Below are 14669 nucleotides of genomic sequence, written 5' to 3'. Positions count from 1 at the left end.
GTCCTATGGGGTCCAGTAGAGCAAATCTTGGTCACCCAAGCCCTTGTGTTGGCAGTGTGAACACTCCTCTTATGGCTGAGTCATGACTGGCACAGACTCACTGTTATACAGGACTCAGCATGGCTGTCTATGAGGCTTGGCTATGACTGCTATGGGCATGCTGGCAAATGGGGTTGACCCCCAGCCCATCTGACTAGGCATCCTGGCTGTGACTGCTGCAAGCATGCTGGTGTGCTGGGTTGGCCCCAGCACAGCTAGCTTAGAGGCGTGGCTATGACAGCTGTAGGAGTGTTGATGGGCAGGACAGCTCTCTGGTACAGCTGGATGTGAGCTAAGCTATGACTGTTGTAGATGCTCTGGCGTGCAGTCTCCCTGGGTTGGGGATGCGGCTCACTGGTGCTGGTGAGGCCACCAGCATGTTTGGTGGGGCAGGGAGCCACCTAGGAGGAGTGCTGGGCTGGGGGAGGCAGTTTGGCAGTGCAAGTCCACAGGTGAATGTTAGCACTGGGTGAAGGGTGTTAGCATAGTAGATGGAGAGTGTCAGAAATGGTTCTTGCCAGCCCTTCCATTCTTAGAGAATGTTCCTCTGACAGATCCCTGCCTCTCTCACACATGCTAAAATTAGTTAATAGATCTCCTCAGTTTAACCGAGGTACTTTGAAAACTGCTGACTGTGTGCTAGGATTTGGAGCAAGTGAGTTGTGTGTGCACCTTTTAAAGTAACAGCTTCCTATTTTCTTCTGGCTATCCCAGACCTAAACTCCAAATGATTTTCAAAGCAGACATTATGGGTGATTATCTTTCCAGTACAGATCCCCTGGGCTATGGAGCTCAATGTGTGGCTTGGAACCCTCCTTCCTCAGGGAGGGCCCTCTTTGATTCTGAAATCCCTTTCTCTGTGGGTCACTGAACCAAAGGTATGGTTCCTAACTAGACAGCATCTCCACCCCTCCTACCGAACTCTTTGTGGACATTTTGTTTGTTTGTTTTCTTTATATCCTTAGTTGTAAATGATCTGTTCTGCTTTTCTTCAGTTTCTTCTCAGAGATAGTAGTTCTATATATAGTTATAGCTTTTGGTATGTTCATGGAAGGGGTGAGCTCAGGATCTTCCTACTCCATTATCTTGATCCTCTCCTATTTTTCCTTATTTTTTTTCATAGTAAAATGATATTAGTACCAACTAGAAAAACAGAAGTTTGTAAGACTTAAGATTCCTAGACTTCGGTTCCATCCTCACTATGGATCTTGCCTTCCATTTCTGTCCTGTGCAATATTTTACTTCCAATGTAAGGTAAACTGGCAGTGTATCTCAGAGTTTAGAAACTGCCCTGGAATAGAGTCCTGTTCAGCCACAATGGTGCAGTTGTCCTACATTGATGATTACTGTTAGCTTTTACATAGGACTATAATAAATGTTGCATTTTAAAATTTCTTGCACTTTTATAGCAGTCTAAGGATGTCATCCTTCAGGCTTGGTTTTAAAGGAAAATATCAGCAGGGGTGCCTGGGTGCCTCAGTCGGTTAAGTGTTCAATTCTTGATTTCAACTCAGGTCATGATCTCATGGTGCATGGTATTGAGCCTTGCATCAGGCTCTGTGCTGAGAGCATGGAGCCTGCGTGGGATGCTCTCTCTCCCTCTGTCTCTGCCCCTCCCCCATTTGCATATGCTTGCACTCTCTCAAAATAAGTAAACATTTAAAAAATAAATAAATAAAATATCAGCACAGACAATATTTCCTAAGAATATTTACATTGCTCCAAGTTTTACGGTTGAAGTCATTCATTAATAGCTATCAATTGGTCTTATGTTTCTCATTCAACCTACAGCACTTTGTTAGACATCATGATATAGGTGGGAGTTTAACTGATAAGAGCAGTTGTAATCATCCCTTGTGGTATTTATGGAATGAGAAGAGATGAAAGACAGTGGCAGAACTGACATCTGGAGGATAGTTGAAAGAGGAGATAGCAAAACACTGCTCAGAGAGGTAGGAGAGAAACAAGGAGTGTATTGTAACATAAGCAAAGGAAGAATTTCAAGAATTTTGTTGAATTCCTTGGGTGCCATATGGTAAGAACTAACAATAATTTCTCGAAATTTTCAATTAAGTGGTCATTGATGACCTTTGCCAGAGCGGTTTTAGTAAAATGTAGAAATGGATTCCAAATTGCAGTGGGTTAAAGGATAAACTGGAAATACATAGAAACAACTAACTTATCATACGTAAAAGAAAAGAGGTGATACCAGAGGAGAAAGCAGTATTTAGAAGAAAAAATTATCTTACAATAATAAGAGAGACTTTGAATATATTTATAGGCTTTGAGGAAGAAGCCAGTAGATAGAGAATGATTAAAAATATAGAAGAAAAATAATGATCCATGAAATAAGCTCCTAAGAAAGGTATGTGGAGGATGATCTGAGAACACAGGATTCTTCTGTTTCAGAAAGAAAGGAGATAAAAATGGTCACCAAATATTGTTTTTTATGGAGTAGTAAGCAGAAAGTTTTATATTTACAAGTTTGACCTTATATAAGGCCAACCCTGTTACTAAGAAATTATTAGAAATTATACCAGCCAGGGGCACCTGGGTGGCTCAGTTGGTTGAGCATCTGACTTTGGCTCAGGTCATGATCTCACGGTTTGTGAGTTCAAGCCCCACATCAGCCTCACTGCTGTCAGCACAGAGCCTGCTTTAGGTCCTCTGTCCCCCTCTCCCTCTGCCCCTTTCCCCTTCAAAAATTAATAAAACATTTAAAAAAAACAAAAAAATTATACCAGCTAGAATTTGAGTGGTTACTATATGCTGTGAACATTAAGAGTTTAACAAACAGTATCTCATTTAACTTCATCCTACCACTTTATGAGGGAAGTATTATCACTGCTTCTCAAGCTTAGAAAGTGAAGCTTAATGACTTTAATTAACCTAAGGTCACAAAAACATTAAGTATTATATTAGAACTAGTCATTTGAACCTAGACAGTTCTAACTCTAGGCAACTATGCTCTTAGCCACAGTTTTAATGACTTGGGGTGTTGAAGAGAATGGCGAACATTTGGCAGAATGCAACAGAGACTATCATGGATGTGTGAAAGAATTGTCTGGGGGCACCTGGGTGGCTCAGTCAGTTAAGCAAAGATAAAAAGAAACCTGTATAAGATTCCTAACAGAAAATACAGTAAAATGGGAAAAAAAAAAAAAAAAGAATCAGACTAGCTTTGGACTTTTGTAAAACTGGAAGGTAGATGACAGTAGAATAGCATCTACAGATACTGAGTGTAAGGGGACTGCAACCAAGAGTTCTATACCTGTCAAAGAAAGTGAAAGATATTTTGAAATAAAGACTACAGTAGATCATTCACCTGAGAAAAATACTCGAAAGGAGAGAAAATAACCAAGGGATGAGAAAACACTTTAAGATAGAGGAAAGATAGAAAGTAAGTGAGCAATTAGATCTAAAAGAATAAGGAGAGACTCAGTGAATGTGTAATATAAGTACAAAGTAAGGTTTTTTAAAATAGAAAATGCATAATATCAAGTAATTTTAATAATATTGCAGAACAAACATAATAAAGTATTTCAGCAAAGTTTAGGATTAATGAGAAGGAGGGAGGGAAGCAAAATGATTTTTAAAATCTTACCTTGTTGATGTTGACTACTAGTAGAGAAATAGAACATTTTTATGGGAGAGAGCATTTTAAGTTTCTATCTTATGTAACTAGGCACTACTAGATAAAGAACATTTTAAAATAATAAATAGCCCATCATTTAAGGAAGATAACAATCATAAACCTAAATACATCAAACATAGCAACTAAAATGTGAACAAGAACTATTAGAAATGCAAATAGAATTTAAAATACAATATAGTGAAAGAGAGAGGTCAGTATATTTGTCTCAATGGGATGAACATTTAGAAAAAATGGTGTAGGAATATAGAGGGATTGAATCAATAAACTTATCTCTTAATGCATACTCATCCCTCAGAGAATAATTTTTTTTTCTGTATGTCCATGGAACATTAACAAAAGTCAAATGTGGTTTGAAAACCTTAACAAATTACCCTTAACAAATTTTGAAGAAATAAAATGGGTTTTACAGACTGCTGTAAAATCTCTGGTCACAAGCCAATAAAAGTAGAGATATATAATGATAAATAACTAAAACCTTAGGTAACTTTAAACTCAAGAAACATACTCTTTGACATGACTAAGATCAAAGAAGAGATCAAAAAATAAAACTGCAAACTATCTAGAGAACAATGAAAAAGTACTCTTCATTCTCAAACTACGTGTAACCTGTACTCAGAAGAAAAATTATAGCCTTAAATTCTTTCTTAATTAAAAAAGATATAGGAAAAACAAAAGGACTAAGTAATCATCTTAAATCCAAACAAGAAATTAAATCAAAAAGAAACTAGTGAGAAGGAATTAAGATAATTCTAGGCCAAGTCATGGACCTAGAATATCAAAAAAGGTTCATAGAAATTTCTAAGCTGATCTCTGTGCATACTCCAATATCAAGTGTTAGAGATCAGTATGTATGGAAATGGAGGTAGTGTATAAATTCTCTGAAGATCATTTTGTTCGTGGTCTTTTATCCCCACTCCCCATTATTTATCTACTTCAGATTCCTATCTGGACTTAAGTGTAAGTTAAATCGAGTGGATGGTCAGCTATGCAGGGTTCTATTGTAGCATGATCCTAAGGCTGATGGGGACCTCTTCCTCTAGTTGATACCTCCCTGAGGAAATTTGTGAATTTTTGGAATGCTAAAAATAAAAATCTCATTTAGAAAAGACAGGACCCCAAAACATAACTAGATTACAGCTTTCTGCGTTAATGGGAATTATAGAATAGATATATGTAAATATATTGTATTTAACTTAAGATTTCTTTTTATTTTCTTTCTTTCTTCATCATACTTCTGTAGATAACTGTCCATTGTCAACAGGAGTTCTTAATCTCTGAAGCTTAATAAAATAGACTTGTTGCAATCTTAAAATAGAATCTACTCCCAAAGCCAAGAACACTCTGTATACACTGTATACACTGGCTAACTTGACAATAAATTATATTTAAAAAATCATAAAATAAAGTATTCATAAGCTAAAAAGAAAAGAAATTTCATCATTTAATATTACAAGTCTGGGTAATCTTTATATTCTCAATTGGTATTTACTGTGTATTTGAGGTTTCCCTTACCTTTGTCTCTCATCACTGTCACTGACTGATCATTAAGGACAAAAGCTGCTGTTTATTTCTGACTCAGTTTTAATTACTAGCAATAGTACATTTGAATTGCTTGATTTGTGGCAGGGATGGGGGAAGGAAGTAGGAGGAATGAGAATGTGTAATTGTTTTTTTGGAAATGTAAAACCAGGCTGTGAGAAGAGAATAGGCAATATCTTCCTTAAGGATTTGCTACTAATTAGGTGAGAGGGCTGTATGTTCTTATGTGTTTTCTTTACAGACGTGCAAGTTTTTTTAGCATCATGTCTGACAATATATGGGAAGAGGGAAGAGGAGACCTTAAACACTAGAAAACATATCCTAAAACATTTTTGCAGTGTCTACTGTATTTAATTAATTTTGAGTTCCTTTTGTTATTCTATTGGACCTGGAAAAACTACAGACATAAAAATATGATATTAATAATCAAATTTGCTTTAAAGTCTTGTTATTCTACTAGTTGGGATTTTCTATTGTTAGTTTGGAGGGAAGCCATACAGAAAACCGTTATAAATTCTGTAGTGTATAATTCATGCCCAAGTATAAAATTGCATCTTCATATGGCACTTTCCTTTTTATATCTATAATAGGGTTAAGCCTTCTCCTGATTATTAAACTGATTTTCCCTCTTTTCTTTCAAAGAACCGTTGGAGGAATCATTTTATTTTACTTTTGATTTTTCTTTTGATAATATTAGACTCAAAAAAAAGTAGGAAGAAAATGTAGTATCTTTAGAGCTAAGAACACAATGGCAAGGTTTTCACCATCAGTAAAATTCTCTTGATGGGTACCTGAAGTAGCAAAGAGCTGTTTTTACACCATTTCACTTTTTCCATGCCTTCATGGATTTTCTAATTTGTTTTTCTTTTAGTTTTAGGGGTTTTTTTCTTATCATAAAAAGAGAAGATGAAATCTGAATATGATCTTGTCTTAGCTTTCTTTGTATCCATCTATCCATCTGTAGGATGAATATAAACCTGAAAAGGCCCTGTCTGAAGAGGATTTGAAAAACGCCGTGAGTGTGCATCATGCGCTGGCATCCAAGGCCATAGACTACGAGAAGAAGCCGAATGTACTTAAACTTAAAACTGCCGACTGGAGGGTCTTGCTTTTTCAAGCTCAGTATGTTTCACTTGTTTGATTTGGTTTGGCTTTTTAGTTTGCGTAACACCACTTTGTACTGAGAAATAGAATCAGGATCTTCAGGGGAAATTTTTCATGTTGGATTCAAAGTCATTAATTGGTTACACAAGAGGGACAAATGCCTAAGAAAACTAGAATCAGAAATAGAAACTCTAAGTTCAGTTTTTTTGTGTTGCTATAAGGCAGCCCTGTGACTTTTAGTCAACCACAAACCATCTATAGAAGTTAATATTTTATGAATAAAATACAAGGGTTGTACAATGTAAGTTTTATCACACAGAGAGTAAAATAGACCTGGATTCAAATCACCATTTCCTAGCTCTTCGTCCTGGCATGTAATTTAACCGCTTTGAATCTTAGCTTGTCATTAGTGCAGATGATAATGTTTATTTCATAAGGTTCTAATGAGAATTACATGAGATCAAGTATATATATAAAGTACTTCATACAGTGCCTGGCATATAGAAACTGTTCAATAAGTGTAGATTTCCATTTTGTTCCCTCTCTCTTCTTTCTCCTCCTGAGCTCTAATAGTCTGTGATTAAACTAGAGGAAAAAGATAAAATTATATTGTGGGCAAGAAATCAGGATGGATTGCCAGTTCAATAAGGGGTCCATGACAACTTTCACATTAGAAGTGGAGCCTTTCACACAGAGAATTCTGGATTTGTGAAGTGAGAAACTTTGCATTTTCAGAACTGAGCCTCTACAAAAGGAATTTTTATAGGAGTACACACCATCAGTGTCTGTGACAGTGTTAATTCTTCATGCTTTGCACAGAACCTGAGCTTGACTTCAGAATCACTCCCAACACTACCAATTGACTGCATTTGGCATTGGAATTAAAATTTGACATCAAGATAGTGAACACAAGTATCTGCATACTTGTTGATCAAAGCAATGTAAGATCAAAAAAAGAAATAAGAACAGCAGCAAGTACTCTGGTGATTTGTGAATGTTGAATTTCCGGAGGTATGAAATTGCTGACATCAGGTGAGGAGGAAGTTGTAAGGAAATCCAAGTTTCACAGGATTTTTTTTTAGCATGGGAGTAAGACAGCTTTAGCACCACAGAGGGACTCATAGCCAGATGTATAATTACAGCTATTAGTCATCAGAGTCCTTCAAATTATTCTGTTCCCCAACATTTTTTTAATGTAAAATACCAAGTATGATAACTAAGAAGTTCTAATTACTTCAGATAGAAGTGATGCAGAAATCAATGAATTGAATTAACAGAGGCAAAGAAATCAGATTATAGAAACATATGGGGTGCAAAGAGGAATTGATACCTAGTGTGGTCTTAGGTTAGTGTGGTTTCTCAGAGTAATGCATAAAGGAAATGATTTTAGATGGGCTGACATTCTGTCTACCTTAATCTGTCCTGACTCATCCTCCCGTTCATTTATAAATTCACAAATATTTATTGAGTGCTGCCAGTCAGTGCTGGTCTTTGCAAATATATGACATACAAGTTAAAAGTATGTTAAAAGTTGAAAGTATGTTAATGAAATCAGATGATTTCTACATCCTTTCAGGTGGATTTTTAACATCCTTTTGGAAAGTTCTTTACATACCATTAATCTCACTTGTGTGAAGTACATAATTCAATAATTTTCAGCAAATTTACAGAATTGTGCCACCATCACCACAATCCAGTTTGGAACACTTTCATCACCCCAAAGAGATCCTCCATGCCCATTTTGTAGTCACCCCCCATTTTACCACCAACCCTGGATACCACTAATCTCCTTTGTGTCTCTATGGTATTGCTTTTTCTGGATTTTTCATATACATGGAACATATAGTATGAAATGTATCTGGCTTTTTTCACTTACCATAAAGTTTTGGGGGTTCACCATGTTGTAACATGTATCTGCCCTTCATGCCTTTATTACCGAGTAGTATTCCACTGTATGGATATATATTACATTTTTCTTTTATTCATTCATGAGTTGACAGACATTTGGATTGTTTCCCCTTTTTGACTTTTATAAATAGTGCTGCTGTCACTCTCAACAATAGCCGAATTATGGAAAGAGCCTAAATGTCCATCAACTGACGAATAGATAAAGAAACTGTGGTTTATATACACAATGGAGTACTATGTGGCAATGAGAAAGAATGAAATATGGCCCTTTGTAGCAACGTGGATGGAACTGGAGAGTGTTATGCCAAGTGAAATAAGCCATACAGAGAAAGACAGATACCACATGTTTTCACTCTTCTGTGGATCCTGAGAAACTTAACAGGAACCCATGGGGGAGGGGAAGGAAAAAAAAGAGAGAGAGAGAGGTTAGAGTGGGAGAGAGCCAAAGCATAAGAGACTCTTAAAAACTGAGAACAAACTGAGGGTTGATAGGGGGTGGGAGGGAGGAGAGGGTGGGTGATGGGTATTAAAGAGGGCATCTTTTGGGATGAGCACTGGGTGTTGTATGGAAACCAATTTGACAATAAATTTCATATATTTAATAAATAAATAAATAGTGCTGCTGTGAACATTCACATGTAGATCTTTCTGTGCCTATATGTTTTTATTTCTCTTGGGTGTATTCCTAGGAATAGAACTGCTGGATTGTATGATAAATTTATATAGTTAACTTTTCAAGAAAACTGTCAAAGCTGCTTTCCAAGTGGTTGTTCCCTTTTATATTCCTTTTAAATTCTATCAATTTGTTCCTCAGTTGGATTTTAAAATTGAATTATGTGATTGAAAGAGGAGCTAATTTTTAAATTAATGTTTGACTGAGTCTAGTATCAAACAAAGTAGGGTTTTAATATTTATTGTCGAGTGATTTTGCTTTTTTCCCCTCCTGTATCCTTGAGGAATAATCACAGCCTTATATTGTAATGATCATCGGTTCCAGGGCCTTTTATTACTATGGTAATTGCTGTTGAAAATGTTTATCTCAGTGAAATTTTATCAAGGATCAATTACCAAGAAATATAAATGACTTTATGTAACATTTTAAATCAATAATGAGACAGGAGTACTGATGCATAGGGGCACTTGTACCCCAATGTTTATAGCAGCACTCTCAACAATAGCCAAATTATGGAAAGAGCCTAAATGTCCATCAACTGATGAATGGATAAAGAAACTGTGGTTTATATACACAATGGAATACTACGTGGCAATGAGAAAGAATGAAATATGGCCTTTTGTAGCAACGTGGATGGAACTGGAGAGTGTGATGCTAAGTGAAATAAGCCATACAGAGAAAGACAGATACCATATGGTTTCACTCTTACGTGGATCCTGAGAAACTTAACAGAAACCCATGGGGGAAGGGAAGAAAAAAAAAAAAAAGAGGTTAGAGTGGGAGAGAGCCAAAGCATAAGAGACTGTTAAAAACTGAGAACAAACTGAGGGTTGATGGGGGGTGGGAGGGAGGGGAGGGTGGGTGATGGGTATTGAGGAGGGCACCTTTTGGGATGAGCACTGGGTGTTGTATGGAAACCAATTTGACAATACATTACATATATTAAATAAATAAATAAATAAATAAATAAAAGTTTAAGTAAAAAAAAAAAAAAATCAATAATGAGAAATGGGCAAGGTGTGATACACTTAGATAGAGAAATACCCTGATGTAAATTTATCTTTTTCTCATAGGAGTGCAGAGGAAATGCAAGGATGGATAAACAAAATTAATTGTGTTGCAGCTGTATTTTCTGCACCACCATTTCCAGCAGCCATTGGTTCTCAGAAGAAGTTTAGTCGTCCACTTCTGCCTGCTACTACAACAAAACTGTCTCAGGTAAGTCATTTTGATAGTGCTTTGACTTTGGAAAAAAGCACTTTGTAAAATAATCCTACTAACATTTTCATTTAAATAATATTCCATATGTTGGCAGCAAGGATAAGACCTTGCCTTGGAAGATCTATTGCATAAACGAAGCAAAATGCAGTATACTGGGTTTTGCACTTCATATTGGAAGCTGGCACGTGGCTGACACATAGGACACATACTATAATACGTTTCTAAAATTTATGTTAGTTTATTACTCAGTCATACAGGCCTAGTTTTTTTGTTTTTAATATTTTTAAGTGAAATATAGTTGGCACACAATGTTACATTAATTTCACATGTACAACATAGCTCTGCCTACCGCGAGCATTACCATTACATTATTACAGTAACATTGACTGTATGCTTATGCTGTACTTTTCACCCTCATAACTTATTCATTCTATAACTAGAAGCCTATTCCTCCTACTCTCCTTCACCCGTTTTGCCCATCCTCCACCCCCTTGCCCTCTAGGAACCATTAGTTCTCTGTATTTATGGGTCTCTCTCTGCTTTTGCTTGTTTGTTTATTCGTTTGTTTTGTTTTTTAGATTCCACATATAAGCGAAAATATGTGGTATTTGTCTTTTTCTGTCTTGACTCATTTCATGTAGCGTTATACCTTCTATACACCATGATGTTGCAAATGGCAGGCTTAGTTTTTTGGTTTTGTTTGTACTGACTCATATTTTTTAAATGAGTAGCTACTGCCAGACATCCTGGCTTGAAAACAAGCTTTTTATTCATGTATTTGTTTTTTCATTTTACTGAGCTCTTCCCATATCCCAGGCTATATTTGATGCTGGGTATATAAGAATATTCCCAGGGATCCACTATTCACAGTACATTGGAGCAGAGACTTCCCTAACTCTCAGGGAGGAGCTAAGTGGACCATGTGGGTTTTTCTAGCTAGTCAAGATCATGTATAGTAGAACTGTGTTCCAAATGTAGTCCCATAAGTTTTTCTTCTGTTGTCAGATTGATCTCTCTAAAGATCATATTTTATTGTATTCCTGTCTTACTTAAAACTCTGTTCTAAGGACATTGTGTACAGGCCAGTTTTGCCAATTTTAAACCTGTCTGTGTTGCCTGTATTCTCAATGACTAGTTAAGGATTTTGGAAGCTAGTTTGATGTCCTTGTGAATTTCTTATTGGTGCAATAATAGAAATAGTTTCATCTGGCTCTAATCAACCAGGGCTTGATATTAACTGGCTCCTCTACATACCTGATATCATGGATTATCAATGATATATGTATTTAATAAATATGTATTATGTGCCTATTACACCTCAGAGACTATTTTAGGCTCTGGAGACAGAAAGACAAATGAAACCCAGACACTCTCTGGATACAAAATATGCAAGTAATTGTAATAGAGTTTCACTGGAGTACAGGAAGTATAAGTCCAGAGTGCTGTGGGAGTATAAGAAGGGACATTTAGCCTCTGGCCTTGTAGGTGGAAGAGGCATTGTGGTATCTAATTTTAAACTTAAAGGATGAATAGCAGGCGTGGTGTCGGAAGAGAAAATCCCAGCAGAGGATCAAAAATGCTTAGAGGAGAAAGCACTGAGATACATAACATATAAATTATCAACTGTGACTTGAGCACAAAATACTGAGAAAAGGCAAGATACATTCCTCTGTGGAGAAGTAAGCAGAGGCCAAATAATAAAAGGTCTTGTCATGTGTAAGATTTTGGATGCTTCACTGGTTCCCCAGCATCCTTAGGATAACAGTTTAAGCAAGCAAGCACTTTTATCAAAATAAAATCTCTTATTTTAAACAAATGCCTTACACTGGAGGCATTCTAAAAATAGAATGCATAAAATTCTTAATCTTTCCTTATTTTGAGCATAAATCCAGAGAAACAAAAACAAAAACAAAAACCCACCCCTGTTTATGTAATTGATCAAAATGATGGAGTTAAGATTTTAAATAAGGCAATAACCAAAAAGAAGTGTGCTCCTATGTCACATAAGATGACCAGGTCGTTTCAGGAATTAATTTCTTTGTTAAAAAAGATGTTTTCTTTTCCACAAATAAATCACCAAGCTTTTATGGGCCTAAATGAGGACTATGTTCTAGAATGTTTTTAAGATTTTTTAAAGGTTCTTTCACTAGCTCTGTGTTTTTTGTCCAGGTCATTGTGTTTGTTTACTAAAAATCGAAAAGATGTTTTGCCTTTGAGAGTAATAGGACAATTTAAAAACAAATATGTAAAATCAAGCATGTGATAAATAATAGTTTAGAAAAAGGGAGAGAAGTTAGTTCACACCCTCCACATCAAATAGAGACTCTTGTGGGATATCTTTGGAGGAGTCTTAGTGCACTTTCAGTAAATCCTGAAATATGTGCACCCACAAGCTTTCCAGTATCTTGTAGACTAGTCCTCAAGTTTAGCCCTGGCATTTTGCCCTGGTGTTGCCAACCTTAACACTACTGCCTTTATAGCCTGGATAGTTCTTTGTTGTGGGGACCATCCTTTGAATTTTTGTTTAGCAATATCCCTAGCCTATACCCACTAGATGCTAGTATCATCCCCCTAGTTGTGACAACCAAAAATGTCTCCAGACATTGCCAAATGTCCTGTAGGGTTAAAACCTACCCCACTGCTACTCACTGTTATTGAGAACCACTGCTTGAGCCAAGCTATCTTTCCTTTTTCTCCATACACCCACAACCTGGCTATGACTGCCCTAAATGCCAGAAACACTTGGATAATTTTAGTTTACAAAATACATGTATAACAATGTGAGTATCCTTCTGGAAAAAAAATTAAATAGTGTTAGGAAAAAACTAAACATTCAATTAAAACATTGTTTGGTGCTTTTGGAGACACACTGTTCATCATCACCTGGTCATTTGTAAGCTTTTATTTAAATTATTCTTGTCTTCGGGTCGGCTTTAGCTCAAGCAGTTACTTCGCATGTGGTTACTAAATTATTCTTGTCTTCTATCCAAACCATATTAGCCTTCATTATTAAAATTGATCATTATCAGTACAGTGTGGTTCTCTGTACAACTCTGCTGTGTAGGAGTTATCTTCTTTAGTTGTTTTCATGGCAGTGTTGCCAAAGCATATTTTTCTTCTTTTGGAGGCAGAGGAACAAGTTTGAATATTTAAGATTCATTTCTCCTTCTGGTATAACTAGTACTCTAAACTTAGGATTTCATGGTTAGCCCTCTTCAGGATCTGTTCAGGACCTCCTTTTATACTCATCAAAGTAGTCATTTTCAGGCTTTAATATGCACAAGAATGATCTGGGGACTTGTTGAAAGTGCACATATCCCAGCACCCCTACCCCAGGCTGGTAAGGTATGGGTCAGGGTCTCAGGCACATGAATATTTTAAGACACAGCAGGTGTCCAGCCTGTGAACAGTGAAGATCATACTTAGAGGCGCTGCACTGTACTCCCTACAATCCCTACCCTCCCCTTCACTACTTAGCTGGAGATGTGTGAAACTGAACTGGGCCCTTGGGCTCGCTCAGCAATAGAAATTGACAAGAGGCTAAATGGGAATTTCCAGCAAGGCTTTATTGGAGCTTATGCTTAAGCACAGGGAAGCAGCACAAAGAAGTGTCCTCAGGCTGACCCCCCACCCCGAGGCAAGGTCAGGGAGAGTTTTTATCAGAAACTTGGGTGGGGAAAGGGTAATGTCAAAGCATAGAGGCAGGGGTCTAAAATGCCATGTGTCAGGGGCGCCTGGGTGGCTCAGTCGGTTGAGCGGCCGACTTCGGCTCAGGTCACGATCTCGCGGTCCGTGAGTTCGAGCCCCGCATCGGGCTCTGTGCTGACCGCTCAGAGCCTGGAGCCTGTTTCCGATTCTGTGTCTCCCTCTCTCTCTGCCCCTCCCCTGTTCATGCTCTGTCTCTCTCTGTCTCAAAAATAAATAAACGTTAAAAAAAAAAAAAATTTAAAAAAATAAAAAATAAAATTAAAAAAAAAATAAAATAAAATGCCATGTGTCTTCATACATCGCATGTCTAATTAACATGTTAAATCTCCACCCCTGGATATGATTTTTAGTATTATAATGAGAGAAGAAGTCAGTGAAAGTTCAGCACTGGGGTCCATCTTGGTGCAGACTGGTTTGGTCTGGTCTTCACCAGTCATGGTAGTAAATATGTTCCTTTCAATAAGCATCCTCCCTCACATTCCTGCAAGATGTGCTACTCAAGAGACGTAGAGTTTTAACTTTTTTGTTTTCTCCTTATGAAGAAAACAAGGAATGCTAGATTTCTCAGTCAGGTTAGGAAACCTGAGTCCAATTCCTGCTCTGTCTCACCGATACCTCATGAAATTACCATTTCCTGATATCTAGTTCTGTTTTCTTCTTAGAATTTCAGCCATTCTCCTGTAAAGATCTGAATCAATGATCAATGATTATTTGAGTCAATAATCAGTGATTAGTTTGATCACTGAATGTTAACTGTTGAGGGCCAGACCTTGGAAACAAAGGAAAGCCCTGTTCTTGTTTCTCACCCCTCATTTTACCCTG

General features: G+C 37.0%; 1 protein-coding gene across 19 annotated transcripts in view; it reads left to right on the top strand.

The window, feature by feature from the left end:
- PSD3 (pleckstrin and Sec7 domain containing 3) overlaps nt 1–14669 on the top strand; it is an 800398-nt gene that overhangs the window by 723219 nt on the left and 62510 nt on the right. For all 19 annotated transcript variants that reach the window (XR_008421602.1, XM_053900975.1, XM_053900974.1 and 16 more), the window contains 2 exons: nt 6198–6355; nt 9992–10136. Coding sequence is in view for 18 of the 19 variants with exons in the window: in XM_053900975.1 (XP_053756950.1) it covers nt 6198–6355; nt 9992–10136 (303 nt within the window). In the remaining variant the exon portion in view is untranslated. The remainder of the gene's footprint in view (nt 1–6197; nt 6356–9991; nt 10137–14669) is intronic.

Source organism: Panthera pardus, unplaced genomic scaffold (genome assembly GCF_024362965.1).
Source record: "Panthera pardus isolate Hobbes unplaced genomic scaffold, ASM2436296v1 HiC_scaffold_13, whole genome shotgun sequence".
Classification (NCBI taxonomy): domain Eukaryota; kingdom Metazoa; phylum Chordata; class Mammalia; order Carnivora; family Felidae; genus Panthera; species Panthera pardus.
This window is presented reverse-complemented; position numbering and strand designations above follow the sequence as displayed.